Consider the following 16,747-nt stretch of genomic DNA (forward strand, 5'->3'; position numbering starts at 1 on the left):
CATATACACAGGTGCCTTTTCCTCCCAAAAGCCAGTGCCAGACGTCCAACTCAACATCAGCTAAGAAATGCATTTCACTTTTTCCATCATCCCTACAACATTTTTTGAACTGGTTATCGATTTCAATTCCACTCTTCTCCAAGGCCAGGGCTACAAGTCAAAGGGAACATGACGCAAATTCAACCATGCAAATGTATTCCACTGTACCATATATGTACCTCACATATTCATTCCTGCATTCCGTCATGTGTATAGAATATCACAGGTGAAAAAAAAACACCCTCTGTGTTTTGGCAACGCAGTTCTGGGAATTCTCTGTGGAGATTCAGTGAGTTTTGCTCCGGTGGCTCAGTGTTGGGGTTGCGGGTGCACCACTCTGTCAGGTACAATTATGAGAAGTTGATTCCAGGAAAACCTGTGTGGCATTTCATACATGATGTAAGCTACAGTTACCTCATGCATTTCTCGCTAACAGTACAGCCTGACACATATGAATGCACAGACACATACACAGACATTTTGTGAACACAATGCTTTTCACATACACACACACACCAACTTGTTGACAGTTCCATGAGTTTGGTAATTGTCCAGGGAGCTCCGTACCTCCTGTAAACAATTGGATTGTCATAGACACATGTGCACAGACAAATGCACTCGCTCACCCATATACACCAGACACACACACACACTCATGTCCCACTGCCTGGCATCCTTCAGGTGTGCCGCTAAGAGCTCCCTGCCACCACTGATCCATCAGTTGCTGAGTTGTGCAGGTGGTCGAGGGAACCTGAGAACCTGGTTTAGTTCACACAGGAGCACCAGACACATTTATGCTAATTTTGGCACAATGTGAGAGGAATGAATGGAGGCCTACCAGTCATCACATAATGTGAGAACACTCAACCTGATTGTTATTCAGTGTGAGAAACAGCTCCAGGACTTGAATGCTAATTGCTGTCTTGTAGCACACAGTTGCCTGGTGTTTAGTTGTGCTGTGGTCATGCAGTGTTGTTATGGAGATGAGTTGTCATCTTGCTGAGTTGGTGGTCTGCGGTCAAAGTGTTTTTTTCCAACTAGACGAGAAATTAAAGATTGGTTTGTCTGAAGTGAGTAAAATTTAAGGTTGTAACATAGACACCATAAAAAATCACTTGCTCATTCCTTCTCCAAGGCAGGGATTCCCCGTGTCTTGAAAGGGTTAGTAAAGTATCATTGCTTGATGATTAGCAGACCACTGCAGTTGCTTAATACTTTATGTGTGACTGGGGGATCCACAGGACTGAAGTTGTACCTTTTGTGCAATAACAAAGCCTTACAGTAATCCTACTGCTGATGAGTAATCAGGGTTACACTGAGGGGGTTACAATAGTTTGTTTGTTTGGACTGGAGCCTTAAGTTAAAGTGATGAACAACTGAGGGATACAATAGTAAGACACCACTGGTGTCCATCTGTAGAGGAGACTAAGTGGGGGATATAAAAACACTCAGTAAAAAACATTCAGTAAAATGCTGTCATCTGATGAGGCAAAGCCACCGCCTTAAGAAAGGAATATCTGATCCATTGGTAGAAAACAGTATCATTTCTACATCAAAACCATACATAAACACATCCTCTGGCATGTTGCTGATGAGTAATTGGATATATTCAACAGCAACAATAACAATTTGAGTTAGTGTTTCAGTGGAATATTTGTTTCAGTAGTTGCAGAGTTCAGTGTAACTCTATAAGGCAACCCAAAGGGATGCAAAGAAGCACATTGGTTATGCAGTGTCTTTGGGTCCTCATAAAGTCTCCAAGAAAGCCATGCCTTCACATTTCCTCCAAGCTCTCTGGGAGAGAAAACAAATATCTGTGATAATTTTTAGTCTGTGTTCAATGGTTGTCAGTAGTTGGCTGTATGGAAAATAGGAAGGAAGGAAGGAAGGAATAATGGTGATAGACCTTTTTGCTGTGATTTCATCTAGATCCTGACTGATATGGGATTTTTGAGACCGATACTGAGGGGAAACATTCCGATATTCCAGCCAATATATAGAATTTTTGATCTGGAATGAAAATAGACCTTTTGTATGTGGAATTTGCACTGATATGCCTATGCAAAGGTACTCAGAAGGCTGCTTTCTTAAACTTTATTCAAGAATATTTAAGTTAAATATTCTTTAACATGTTAAATAATTTAACATATACATTGTCAACCAATTCTAGAAATGAACACTGAGATAATAAAATTAATTAATTTAAAAATGAAATAAATAGCTAAATAAACATCAGCACTGTATGTTCAGTATCAGTCAGTTGCTGACCATTTGAATAAAGAATAAATAAAATAAATAGCTATTAAACATCAGTCGATTGCTGAAGTAGCAGAAAATGCCATGGAAATACTCAAGTAAAGTACAAGTACCTCTAACTAAAGTACAGTACTAAATGTACTTAGTTACGTTCAACCACTGCTCTCAACTAAACCACATGGTTCGCTGCTGCCGAGTCAAGAGATACAGCACCTCTGCTATACACGTTCAGGGGAAACGTTCAACGTATCCGGTGAAAAAACAAGATCCTGTAAATCCAGTATGGGGACGTTATTTATTTACTTTCCAGCATTGCATCTCAGCAACTAGGTAACAACATAGCGTGAAGTCAACACTCAACAGGCTCAAACCATCACCGCGTGGTCGTCTGCTGAGCTGCAGAATGATGAGATGCTCTGACGCTAACCTTTCAATCTCCTACTGACTGACAAACTATAGCTGGCTAGCTATATCGCTAATACAGCAAACACTTGTGAAAAGCATGCTTGACGTGATGGTTGTCAGGAACAGGGTTATATTAGAGTTATATTGAAAAGGGAAAATGATAGGTTCATTGTTTATTAACTTTCCAGCAATGTATTTCAAAAATGAGTTAGCAACTTCCCATGAACACACCGCTTTGACTCAGTATTGTAGCCATAGCGACAGCCCACATTTCCCAGCATGCACTGCCTAGTGTTCCAAAATGCAAATGTTACTTTTTGTTAGTGTTTGTAATATGTCTGTTCAGAACATGGTGGTTTATGTTGGTAGTTGTCATAATTGTGCTGGTTTATAGTGTTAACCATTAGTGAGGTGGCTGTTACATTTCATGACACCAGCTGTATTTTACTGGTATGACCCGAGTTCTAGAGATCTGTTTTTTCTCTCTCATGTGACACTGGTGCCACTGTAGCATCAGTGCACTCTGCTGGAAGAACTTTGTAGTAACACAAATATATTAACACAGGCCTTTCTTTCTGCCCAATATACTGAAAAGAACAGTTTTATATCGGATAACGTATACGCCGATACCGATATAGCTGCGATAGGCCAATATCGGCTGATAATGTTGCCTGACTGATAAATCGGTCAGGCTCTAATTTCATCTGAGTAAATACTGGAATTTAGCCATTATTGACTGGTGAGCAGACGTGTGTACCTTGTTCAGAAGCACTCTGATGCTATATGAGGGAGGAGATGGTTTATTTGACCCACAGATATTTAATGAAGATTTGCATCAGCAAGAGTGCAGGTATGAGGTGTTATCCTCTTTCACATTGTCCATCCTTCCTACTGTGTTTGTTCAGCAAATGAAAAAAGGCCTGCACTACAATAAACGGCAATAAAACTCCTTTTAGATGTTTATTTTCCATGAATGTGGTCCTTAAATGTGCCATGACGCCTTTATCATTTATCATCAGCTTTATACTTTTCATAAGAAAGAAGTGTTTTTTGTGATTTGTGATAGTGTGTCAATTCTTATAATGTTGATCTTCAAAGAAGAAGAGAGAGTCAGTGTCTGGGCAGGGTAGTTGCTTGCCATTAAGGGAGCTTGAATCTGAGTTGAAGAACACTTATAACTATGCAATGCTGCTGTCCCGACAACAGTTTGAGAGGATGTACAAAAACCTTAATAAAATACATACTTTGTGTAAGTTGTTTACTGTATCTTTCCTTCCAGGTACCATGCAGCCTAGAGTACTGGGACGAGCTCCAGCAGGTCTTTGTTCCATACCGGGAGTTCAGCCTTTCAGAGAGCAGTGCCTGCCAGCTGCAGCTGCCCAGCCTCAGCCTCACCGACCAGCAGAAGGAGCTGGTGGCCTCAGACCTGTGGAGGATAGTACTCAATAATAACGGAGAGGGAGGAGATGAACAGAGGTGAGGGAAAATTCTAGATTTTATCTTGTACCGTTTCTTTGTGCTTGTAGGTATCTGTATGTGTTGTATGCGTGCCTGTACACCCGAGCTTGTATGTGAAAGAGTGTGTGTATGCCTACACACAAATGTGTGTGGATCTACAGTATGTGTGCCGTCCAGTGTTAGGGAAAGCAGAGAGAGAGCGCACCCAAGCCGCCGAGCACAAAGAGCTAGCAATGTGTCCCTCGCCCCACATCTGGTGTGCAGGAGCAGGGAGCGGGCTTGGAAGGCGTTCAGATCGGCCTAATGAGATTTCCCAGCACACCAAGTGCCTGTCAGGGCCCATCCGGATTCCTTCCTGCTTACCTTGAGTGTATCTAATCGAGGGGAAGCTCACGGGATGCAAGAGGAGTAAAGCCCCCTTTGGGTTGGCTCATAAGTTCCTAGGCCTGGCCTGGCCGGGCTTGGCCAGGCCTGGGCTGGGTTTAGTTGGGATGGGATGGGTTGGACTGGGCCTGCCAAGCACTGTAACACCTCAAAAGCATGTTTTTACTCCCTTCTTCTCGCTACCACTGCTTCCTCTCTTCATCTCTCTCATGTCTCACTCGGCATCCTGTTACATCTTCTGTGCTTCACCCATTTTTCATTTCTTTCTGTCTTTTTCTCATTCCTTCCTCATCTTAATTTACTCTGTTTTTTTCTCTCTTCCCCCCTTTTTACTTCCTCTTGGGATTTAGGGAACTTTTAGTGGAAGAGAATTGCCAAGCCCACATTCTGTGTGGCTTAGAGAGCTCCAGAGGAGCAGAAAGGGAGGAATAAGAAAACATGTAAGAGAAGAAACAGAGAAAAAACTACTAGATACCAGATACAGTGTAAAGCAAAATATACATCTGTGTTTCATTACAATCATACTCCAAACACTACATTTCCTTTATGTTTAAATTATTTGTCTTTTTTGATCAAAATTGATTCCCCTTTCGTTACTTGCTCGTTTCATCTGCCTTACTTTAGTTTCCACCAGAAGAATAACTTGGCTGCTCTGCCAACTGGAAGTAATGAAAATTGTCAACATATGATGCTTATCTTTTTAAGGAGCACTCTGCTGCACCAGCATTTTTCAGGTCTTGAGCGTTTCCTGCTGGAGTTTTTATGGTGGATCATGGTAGCAGCAAATTACAGAGCAAATGGTCATTCACTTCAATTACCTTCCATTCAACATCATCAACCATGACATGCAATTAATGTCCATGGAGAGGTTCTCCTGGAAACTGCGGCAGTAATAATGTACCTAAACTCACAGCCTCGGACAGCGATGAGGCCCTCTGTTACAGTTTACTAGGACAGTTGGACCCAAATGCAAGACTCGGAGAGTTGTGATATGATGAGGAACACAGTTCATTTCAGTTTTACAGATGGGAGAGGGAAAGAATTCAATAGTTCAGTGTGGGGCAGACTGGCGATGAGAGGAGGTTGCATACAATGGTGACGAACACGTGCAATCTTGCCGTTGTCTGGCGTGGCAGAGAATGGAGCAGGCAGTCAGGCAGGAGTGAGTGGAAGAGAGGCAGGCCATGGCACAGGAGAATCACAAAGTTACTCAAGGTGTACACAAAAACTAGTTCACTAAACTAGAGCTTTGTTTGGCCCTGTGGTTACCGCAAAGGTTAACTGACAATCTGGCAATAACTGAAGTGAAGAGCCGCGGTATATATTCTGCAGAGTCTTGTAGTTGTGCCTCAGGTGTGCGGCAGGGAGAGCAGGAGAGTCGGGTGGTTGCTGATTGCACGGAACGCCACGCCCAGACAGACATATGCAGAAACAGGGGAAAACCCCAACCGGGGACTGACAGCAACATGAGGAGAGGGAAACACAGGGAAAACAAGGAAGACTTGCTGGAACTACCCTCTCCACATTGTTGTCTTTTCATTCCTTTTTGTCTGATTAATTGTAGCGTTTGTCTAACTGATTTCTGACGAGGATGTCACACAATTTGCAACTTGCTGGGCAAGAGACAAAAGCATTCAGCTACAAATAAAATTCAGATTATTTTAATTAGGGAGTAGATTTTTTCAGGCCATTATTCCACAGCTGTGCTTTTGATATTACCAAACAAAGTTTGATATAAAATCAGTAACCGTTTGCTAGTTTTTCCCTTAATGCTAAATCACAGTCGTATGTATGTTAGTCATTTTTCTCCATTATTATTTCCATATGAAATAATTTCATATTCACAGTGCCTTCAGTTTGCAATTTTAGTGTTTATTTTTTTTCACAGTCAGAAATACCACTTAATCTTTAAATATTTGGCTGTCTGTTGTATCTCCTCTTCCCCTCCAGTTCTGATAGTGAGTGTGGGTCCCAGCTACCCTGCGATCAGTTAGTATCTCCGATGGCGTTGGCAGCCTGCACCCGTGTGGACTCCTGCTTTGCACCCTGGTTTGTCCCCTCCCTGGGTGTGTCCCTACAACTAGCACAGCTGGATGTTCACCTCTGCCACCACCTAGAACAGCTGGGCACAGGTAGGATACAGAATACACACACACACTCACAAAGTCTCTTCTGAGTCTGAAGAGTATTGGGTTTATTAGAAGGGATTGTAGTCTAGATGTTAGACAAAGTGGCTTCAAATTTTCTTTTATTTTATTGGTGGGGGAAAAAAGTTCACTGAGTGGTTCACTTTGAAACTGTGGCAATAATCTATAATAATCTTTTATAGTCTTCTATTTAATTATCTCAGTCCACTGATGACTTTAAGAAACAACTCAAAACACATTTTTACTCATAGGCATTGAACTGTGTCTGACCTGTTGTATGACACCCACAGCGATGCACACATGCATTACTTTTCTTTTTAGAACTATGTATTTCATTTTTGTTTGACTTGACTCAGACCCATAATCCCAGATGGCAAGATGATTATTCCTTTGTATTCTCAAAAAGTTGAATATTGGGTATTTTGCTAGTTATGTCATTTTTTTTATCAAATACTGTATGTCTCACAGTCCAGTCTCTAAATACGGATGCTGTCTCATTCCTCCAGTTCCATCTCGACAACTTCGTCCGTTCCTGCCAGACAGGAAGTTACCTCAGGAGCAGGAGTTCATGGTGATTGGTGCTCGGGAGCCGCGGACCTTCCTACGCCAGTGGAGCAATGGGCCACATCACTGCCAGGAGTTCAGCTTTTCCTCCCAGCTAGACTGCAAGCTGCTGGAGTACCGAAACCTAACACACCTTCAGCTCCTCCAGCCTTGTGTACTACAGGTAGTGCTCAGCTATTAGTATTGGATTTATGTCTGTCTAGATATTTTGATTCAAAACATTGATCAGGAAATGTGAAAACAAGTAAATTTAGAATTAAATTTCTTATGTGTTTTAGGGCCAGGCTGCAGCCACCTGCTGCCCCCAGACCACCACATTGGATGTGAATGTGTTTGTGGACCCGGTGTTCCTCAACATCAGCCAGTATGCCATCCACACTGTGGACACTGCCCTGCACAGTTGGCAACAGGTAACAGAGAGTTTAGCCTGAAGGGACTGCAATACACTCTATGTTTAACCATACTCCAAAGAATAAAGTATAAGCTCCATGAACTGACATGCAAAAAGCAGGCACATTGTTAATGATAGATTATTGAGATTACTTCCAGAGCTTTTGAATATTGTAGCATGTTAGGGTCCTGAAGGCTGAGGTATTTTTCAGTTTCTTTTTTCAAATTCCCCCACTTACAGCTAATGTCAGAAGCAAAATAATTGATTTCTTAGATGAAAATGTACAAAGGCAATCTCCAGACAACTTTTCACTGCTGCGTGGGGAAGTGCATTTGAAGTGACCAAAGTAATCAGTTATATGGTCACTTACTTTGTTTTAAGTATTGAAGGATGACTTGTTCACTTGTACATTTAAATAGTGGGATACATTCAGACATTTAAGGTAACAAGGGATTTGCCCTGTAATTGCTTGCACTTGCATATACTGTAACTATTATATTTGGGGCCTGGGGCTAGTAAATCCATAGAGGAAATCCATAGAAAATGTATGTACATTGAGAGAATATGCTGAAAGACGGTCTTTTGTCCCAGATGGAGTATCAGCTAAACAAACTCACAACAAAGTGGATTTCATGAGAATGGTTTCGGGTGTGTGCCAGTGGTAATAAAATTTGCAGGATGGAACTGCCTTTCAGTTTGCTGTAAACTCTGACTAAGAGGCTACAGTGTGTCTGTTTTCGGGCTTCTAGTCCTATGGTCCTCATCATCTCTCGGTTCTCAGCTCTCAGCACTGCCTCTGGTAGCCAGGATATTTGTGTGTGAAGTGATGCCCATGAAAACACGGTAAAACTTGAGTGGTGACACCTGCCAAGACTTCATCTGGCCCTCCTCCTCCACCCACTTGTCTACTGCGCACGCACACACACACACACACACACACACACACACACACACACACACACACACACACACACACACACCCTGGCCTCTCTGGCTTTGTATGCCCTATCATGGCTCCGCTCAGCTCAGCTGTGGCTGTGCTGACTCATATACTGGCCTCTGGAGATGTGAAGTACTCTCATGGTTTTACATGCATACAGACTCACTGCCAGGTGAGAGAAATAATAGCTTATGTTTTTCTAGGAACAGCTGTGGTCTTTTACCTGTGGAAAATAAAATTAAACAAGCTGTATAGAAAATCTACTATAAAATGATTGTTCTGGCTAGCGGTTTTATACCTTTGTTTTCACCCAGTGGCATCATTGACTCATCAAAAGCTCTTAACCGACCGCGTTGGATGATGGGTCATAATTGACCCTTGGCTTCATCATTGCATCATGTAGCGCATGTTAGTGAATGTTCCCTATTTCTGCTGGTTAATTTAGCCATAAATAAGACTTCAGAGCGTTGGTGGTGTTGTAATGAATGGTCATATTGCAGCTTTACTGGAATGTTTTGGACATGTTGGTATCCATGGTGGGCTTTACCCAACATGCCAAGCATGATTAGTTAGATTATTAGTTGGTTGTATGCTCTTAGCCAAGGCTTTTCTGATACTGATTGGGTGATATGTTTGGCTTGTTGAATGCCATCTTTGCCCGATATCTTGAGACCCAAAATAGAGGCATACAATGCTCACACATACAAATACACAGGGAATATCCTTCTTCATTTGTACCCTACACAGTCATGACTTTTAAGACAGACATACTCACACTCCAACATAACCCTGAATGCTGTATTTACATGTTCACTGGTATGGAATTGATTCATAAAATGATGAAGCCTGCTGTATTGTCTTGATTGGTCTAAACAGCAGCAGTCTTGTAACTTGTACAGAACCTTTTAACTACCTCCAGCCTTCACCACTTTGCTGAACACAAGGGAAAAACACATCGTAATTATAAGGCAAATGTGCTGCATGTGGGTATGGTAGTTCTGGAGTAAGGGGTAGAGAGAGGTCAAGTACAAAAGGCTGATTCTTTAGAAAATGCTCTTCTTAGATATTTGGTCCACTTCAGAGAAAGTTGTGAACACTTCGATCATGGAATATTGTTTCCCTTTTTGGGGTTTTCATTGAAACAAAATCTTGTACATTGTGAGAAACTCTTGTATGGGTGCAATTAAGCTCAAGCTGTCTGATGGTGTGGTGCACTATAGGGATGGATGTAAATGACCGCTCAGTTACAGCTAAAATGTATCTTTGATCTGATAGAAGCTTATATTCCAGACACACTCATGCACACATTCCATGCATAGAAAAACTTGATCCTAATTGAAAACGTAATCAGAAGCAGTTGGAAATGTTAACAGGCTCTGTCCTTCCGCAACAGAAGGATGTATCCTAACGTGTGTAATTGTTTCAGTGATTTTCATGTTTCCTGGTGTCAAGGCTGGCAGGCAGGCCTGTTGTGATGTGGCCTGTAGGGTCAGCATTGAACCGTGGAGAAGATTCCTACCACACAATTGAAACCTCACAACCCGGCCATGGTCATACCAGACCACCACAACCAGAGCAACTGGAGCGCTACCAGATGCTTAGCAATAAATAGAAATAAAAGACACTTCTTGGTATACTGTATGCATGTAATTTATTCTCATATAGGCAGAGGGACTGCTCTTGTATCGATGATAACATCACCAAGACCTTTCTGGCAGTCATAAGTACACATGCCTAATGGCTGCTCATTAATATTGACATGAATGTATATTTCATCTATTATAATACAAGTATGTCCCCCAAGCCAGTAGGCTCACCTCCTCTTCCTTACCTCTACTGCATTGCTTTCCTTTAGCTCTGACCTTCAATCAAGTCCTCACTAACAGTTCTGACACCAGGTAGAAAATTGAGGTCAAATTAAGCTTATGCTGTTATAGCAGTTATGCTGTTATATGTAAAACTGAAAGAAGAATAAGGTAAAACTTCAGTGTTTTATATCTTAGAGGGGCAAAATTAATATAGAATTGCATTTTTTTTAAATGTATTCTTCTTTTGCCTCTTCTCCTTGCTCAATAGCCCCATATGGCCACAACCTCAACCCCCCACCGCTCTAACCTCAGGCCCCATACCCCCATTTTCAATTCTCGGTCCCCAGTCCCACTTTCAATCTATGCTCCCCCCCCAGCCCCTAACCCCAGGGAAGTGGCTTTGGTGGAAAGCCACACAAAAGCCCAGTAGTATTTACACACTCGGCTTTCTCACAGAACGTTCACAGGCAGTTACATGTGCAATTGAAACAACAGGAATTTTCTCTGCTTTCCTTTCCAACCAGAAGGAAAGTGACAGAGAGATCAGGTTCCTGTTTGTAGCAGATGTGTGGGCAAGGGTCATCTATAGAAGAATGTGCAGGTGATTTTAAATCTGATCATTGTTTCTTTATGTTCCTTTTATATGTTTCACTATCTTCTCTACTGTGTCTTGTTTCATGAGTATTTCTCTTCAGTGGGTGTCATTATTTACAATCTGTTTTCCAGACATTTTACTGTACTTTGCCATTTATATATGTGCCACAGATCTGGGCTAGACTCTGTGAAAACTAAAGTAATAGTATCTGGATGGATTAGCGAAATAGATACTTTGATTCCTGTTAGGACTGTGTCTGAAGAAGAAGCTGTCATCCTGTGTTCTTTAACAAGGAAGATGTGTTGACTGTTTAAATATCTTTGTCTTAATATCTGTCCACTTAAAGTCCCTGGACAGACAGAGAGTGATTATGATTACTGCAGGAAGCTTTTCTGATGTGTGTATCATGTTGCCTCATGAATCGGAGCAGAAAGATGATACCATCAAAGAGCGGGCTTAGCAATGGCATCTTAAGATGGCAGCAGGAAGTTTGTAAATCGCAGTGTCAGATTCGAAAGGGAGCACAGATAGTGTTCCACTATAAAACTGGAAATGGATTTGAACCCACTGTCGCAGCTGTCCCATCTATATTTTGCTCTCTCTACCTCTCTCTCACGTCTATCATCAAGTGTTCTTTTTAATGATGTAAACTTTCCCATCCGTTTTCAATCGCATCAACAACCCCAGGACCCTGAACGTGCTTGGCAGTCAAACTCTGAGCTTTTACTGCCAGCCTCTTTTAACCATCAACAATCAACCCCCTGCCATTTAAAAATATACAGCAGGCTGGGGTCCCTCTTTGTTGGGATAGTTGAGTAGTTATTGAGAAGCTGTCTGAACCACAGTCATGTGCGTCAAGAGTCAGGGAGGGGTGTGCAGGAGAGATCCCAGCAGGGCCTAAGAGCCTTTGGAAGGAACTCAAGTAAAACGTACACATACACTTGCACCCACACACTCGCTATCCAACTCACATGCACACTGTGTGCTGTTTTGAAATTGTGTACTTGAATTCCTGTATGCAGGAGACTTGACACACTCCCCTCTCCCGGTTAAACCAGTGTTTTCAATAGCAGGCCAGTGAGCTCTTCGCTCTTGCATGCAAGGTGACGTAAGAGTGGACAGCATCCCTGTACGACTCGCTTGACTTGAGTTTTCTGCGAGGCTTTCTCATTGACCCATTGCTGTAGGTGAGCCAGACTCCACCATATTGTTTTCTCCTAACAAACCACAATATATTGATGACTCTTACTTACAGGAATGCCTACTTAAAGGCACACTTTGTTCCAAGCATTGCTGTTAGAAAAACCATGTGCACACAAACTGAGTTGCCATATGAAATGAGTTTGACATCTCCAAGCCTGTTTATCTCAGCAACAACCAACATTTAGCTTCTCAAAGAAGGATGTGAAAAAGTACAGTTTTTGCTAAAGACACAGGCCTCCTGCACGTTTTATGTGGGACCAGGAGGTAGATTTGACCCCGAAGCCCAGTCTTGCTTCAGCCTGGATAGCTGTCAAACTATCATATGATTCACTCCCCTGTTGAGGTGGTGTTGCTCCCACGGATGATATCACTCATCTCTTTTTCATACTGACTGACAGCTGCACCACCAACATCTGCAAGATTGAGAATACATACAATGTTGACACCTGCATATGTACTTATACATATACTACACACATACTATACATTATACACCCGCCATAAACATACACACCTGGAAGTATTTGCTTACTCTTTTATTCACAAGTTCTCTTTCTCATGTCACCCCTCTTCATTCTCCTTCTCTTCATCCATCCATCCATCCACCAATACCTTCTACCGCAACCCCTTACCCCCCCCCCCCCTGTTTTCTCTCAGAATGGGAACCCAGAGGCTGAGGAGCTGGTCTACAGCCACTATGTGATCTGTAACGACACCCACGAGACGCTGCGCTTTGGCCAGGTGGACACAGATGAGAACGTGCTGCTGGCCAGCCTCCACAGCCACCAGTACAGCTGGAGATCCCACAAGTCGCCTCAGGTAGTGCGCACACACACACACACACACACACACACACACACACACACACACACACACACACACACACACACAGACACACATACATAGTCCAGGGCCTGAGAAATCTGAAATTTGATGGCCCTCAGCCCTGTGGTTTTGGTTGGACTTAAGCACACCCATGTAGACTATATTCAGAAAGACATTAATGCACCCTTATTATATATACATGGGACACATACATGCACACACACAGAATAGAGTGTTAACATCGTAGAGTATTAGCACAAGCATTACACACAGACACACATGCACGTACTACATGTGCGCACGCACACATACTACACAATATACAAATTCATACATTGACATACAAATTCTGTCCACAGGCTCACAGAGGTGTACACACACAGCGGACACACCGTCATCAGTGTGCGGCCACTATCTGTGTGTTTCTGTCAGAGCTCTCAGACAGTGCCCTGACAGCATTGTTAAAGAAGATTGATTATATTTAACCCTTTGTGGTTTTGAGGTTGAACGGAGGGTGGGCTGGCGATCTGTGGCATATGTGTGTGTGTTTGGTGCGCACATGTTTCAGGACCCCCATGTGTTCCACGGCGAGTGTGAGAAAGTCAAGCTTGAGAAAAGACATGGCCATAATTGCATGCAGTAAGTCAGTAAGTCAAGTTGTATTAATCATCGACCATGGTTAATCTGTGCTCTTACCTCACTCTCACTTGCACACACACACACACACACACACACTTGGAGAGTGGCAATCTGGCATATCAGCATAGCGAATACCACATCTCATTTTAGCAGTGAGTCAAAATGACCTCTGTATTTTCAGGGATGTTTTGGAAGAAAGATTGTCCGAATGGGCCAAATGTCATCATAGATGAAGAATGTGATTCCAAGATGATTCTGTCATGTGTTATTCCATCATGTGTTTGTGGTATATGAAATATGTGTTCTCAAGATGAACATGATTTGTGAAACTAGATAAATAAGAATTTTTTGGCAACTTTGCCAAAAACACTGCCTGCCAATGTATCCGCCTCAGCAAATTGTAGCACACACTCCTAATTACATTTCGGGGTTATAAAAATAGTGACACTGATAAGAGAAAGGGTTGTATTTCTTTAATGGTTACTTGGTCTTGCAAGTGTGTTTTTGTAGCTCTTACAAATCAGTTTCCAGATGGAGTCTTAAGTGGTTGTGCTGTTTTGCTTAAGTCCCATGATGCTTTGGAGTGTCTAAAACAACTCTGATCATCATGAGCCCTCATTCCCCAGAGTGCTACACTCTCTCTCCTCTCGCCTATTTGTCAGTTATTGCCAACCTCATGTCCTATCCTGCACTAAAGATTGGACTCATTCAGGCTGCTTTTATTGTATATTTATACTAATTTTATACATTTTATTCATTTTAAAACTATGAACTTTAAACCTATTATCTCCTACCACCTAAATCTCTCCTCACCTCCCTCCTGCCTTTTTCCTTCGTCACTCTAACCCCACTCATCATTGAGTCTCAATTTACATCGTTTCCATTTTCTCTTTAATTTAACTTTGAATAACCATGTTAAACAGCTCACAGTGCCTCCAAACAGCGTTGGCCACAGTTCTGGTCATTTGAATGATGGACCTCGACTCTGTGATGACATTTGTGTCTAGTCAGCTGTCTGCTCTGTCCTTGCACTGGTCCACCGAGGAGACCTGAGTTTTCGACTATTTTCATGTTGTCTGAGCACCATTCATAAAGATATCCAAGTCTTGTTCCCATCCACTTTTTTTTACATGCCCTCATCCTCTCCCCATTCCCCAATGCTGTAATCCCTCCAAGTACATCAGTAAACACTTTTCAGCTTGGGACCCACAGTACAATTAGCTCACTCATACTGGGATATGCTAATGCTGTGAATAGTATTCTGTGTCTTTTCTTGCCATGTACTGTAGGGACCCACCAGACACAGGCCAAAACCCATTTCAGGCCACACACCCTAAGCCATAGTTTAGAAAACATAGCTGTACAATATTCCCTAGACGTCAGCTCGGTCCAGTTCCCTCTTTATTCCTGATGCCTCACCTCCATCAGCTCGATGAGATCAATAGACCTGGACAGTCTCTGGCCTCCACACTGTTTGGGGGTCTTACTTGGACATTTGTGCCTTTCTCTTAACACTCTCCAACAACAGCACACAGCTTTCCAGTGCTGTCCTTGTCCCTTTCTCAATCCCCCTAGCACAGTCCTGTTTTCTGGTGTTTATGACCTTGCTGGCTGAGCTCATTAGCCCTTGTCTGGTTTGTCCTGCCGCTGGCCTCCCCCTGGCTGTCCTGTTCTGTCTTGCGCTCTGGCTTTTTATCTCTGTCACACCCCAGTAAATGCTGGCCTCTCATTTGGGATCATGGCCTTGGATTACCCCTGAAGACTTGTGCTGCATCTGGCCTGGTCCAGTCTGTTCTTTGGCCATCCCAGTCCCTTCTCTTTTGGATTCATACAGTTCTCTTGGGTGCACCTTTTACCTTCCATACATCATCCATGGTCAAATTGCTCTGTCAGTAGTAGGCCATGAGGTCATGGCTCACTCTCCCTTAATTTTACCCTCCTAGCCCTCTTAACCACCATTAGTACCCACCCTCTGTCCAGGGTTCATCTATCTCTAGCTCCCAATCATGCTCCTCTTCCCCACTTTATCCAACACACATACTGAAGTACACATTCCCCACCCCTGTTGTTCATGGCCAATCTTGTCTTGTCTGGGAGGCCTGGGGCCTGTCAAGAAGGTAGGCCATCAGCCTGTCCTCTTGGCTTTGGTATGATGTGTGTGTCCCAGCTGACCTGTCCCCAAGGCACACACACAAGACAGAGCTGCTAATTTGCTTTTATAAAGTAATCTGTCCCCCTTTCTCTCTCCAGCTCCCCTGAGAATTCACTGAACATGAGATCATCTTGAGAAAGAGGAAGGCAGAATAGACAGGGAAATATGAGAAATTCAAAAGGAGTGTAGCAAGGAGTTGTCTAGAGGCATGTACAGGCCTACTTGAGAATACGGGAGGAGATGGAAAAAAGGAAGCAGGGGCAAAGGATGTGCCATGCTTTTAACACTCACAGATTGGCTTACATTAGCTACAATAGCAACACAGCCAAAAATGTGTTTGCTCACTGTCTTGCTGTCCTTCCCACCTTCACCATTTCTCTCTGTTCATGATGCACAAGCAACATATTAAGGAAGTATAGATGAGTAGATTTGCCAACTATGCTTTATTATCGTGCTTTAAATCCTTTAATCCTATCTTAATCTGCTATTTCTAGTCCATAGATATAGTCAGAAAGATTCAGGAGAGAGAGGAAATAACTTCCTAAATGAACAGGCCTGCTGTTGTTTCAGCTTGAACTAAAACAGGGAGGCACATTTAAAATCCTGCAATCTGCTGTGTGTGCCTTTGTGTGTCCGTTTGTGAAAGAAGAGTGCTTAATGTGTGTGATCCTGAGCGGTCTAACCAGTGTACACTTCCCATGATGTTGACATACCTCTGAATATCTGTCACTTCTCTCAGAAGAAGTGTTTTTGCAGTGAAATGTGAACCTCAGCTCAGGTCACACTCCCTCTCACTGCTCCTCTGTTTCTCTCCATCTCCCTTCCACTCTCTGTACCCCCCTGTTTCTGCTGTCAGTCATAACTATAAGATGCATTAAAAGGGTCGATTGAGGCAGTCACGTCCTCAGAGCCCGCTGTGGTCTAACACTTGATCAAATTCG

The 16,747-nt window shown here is 42.8% G+C and overlaps 1 protein-coding gene across 14 annotated transcripts in view; it reads left to right on the plus strand.

Moving 5' to 3' along the window:
* The window catches only part of LOC122881231 (vacuolar protein sorting-associated protein 13B-like), a 332,781-nt gene that overhangs the window by 269,106 nt on the left and 46,928 nt on the right, over nt 1-16,747 (plus strand). For all 14 annotated transcript variants that reach the window (XM_044207125.1, XM_044207131.1, XM_044207136.1 and 11 more), the window contains 5 exons: nt 3,980-4,176; nt 6,493-6,674; nt 7,196-7,416; nt 7,532-7,663; nt 12,848-13,009. In XM_044207125.1, coding sequence (XP_044063060.1) covers nt 3,980-4,176; nt 6,493-6,674; nt 7,196-7,416; nt 7,532-7,663; nt 12,848-13,009 — 894 coding nt within the window. The remainder of the gene's footprint in view (nt 1-3,979; nt 4,177-6,492; nt 6,675-7,195; nt 7,417-7,531; nt 7,664-12,847; nt 13,010-16,747) is intronic.

This window comes from Siniperca chuatsi, linkage group LG9, assembly GCF_020085105.1.
Source record: "Siniperca chuatsi isolate FFG_IHB_CAS linkage group LG9, ASM2008510v1, whole genome shotgun sequence".
NCBI lineage: Eukaryota > Metazoa > Chordata > Actinopteri > Centrarchiformes > Sinipercidae > Siniperca > Siniperca chuatsi.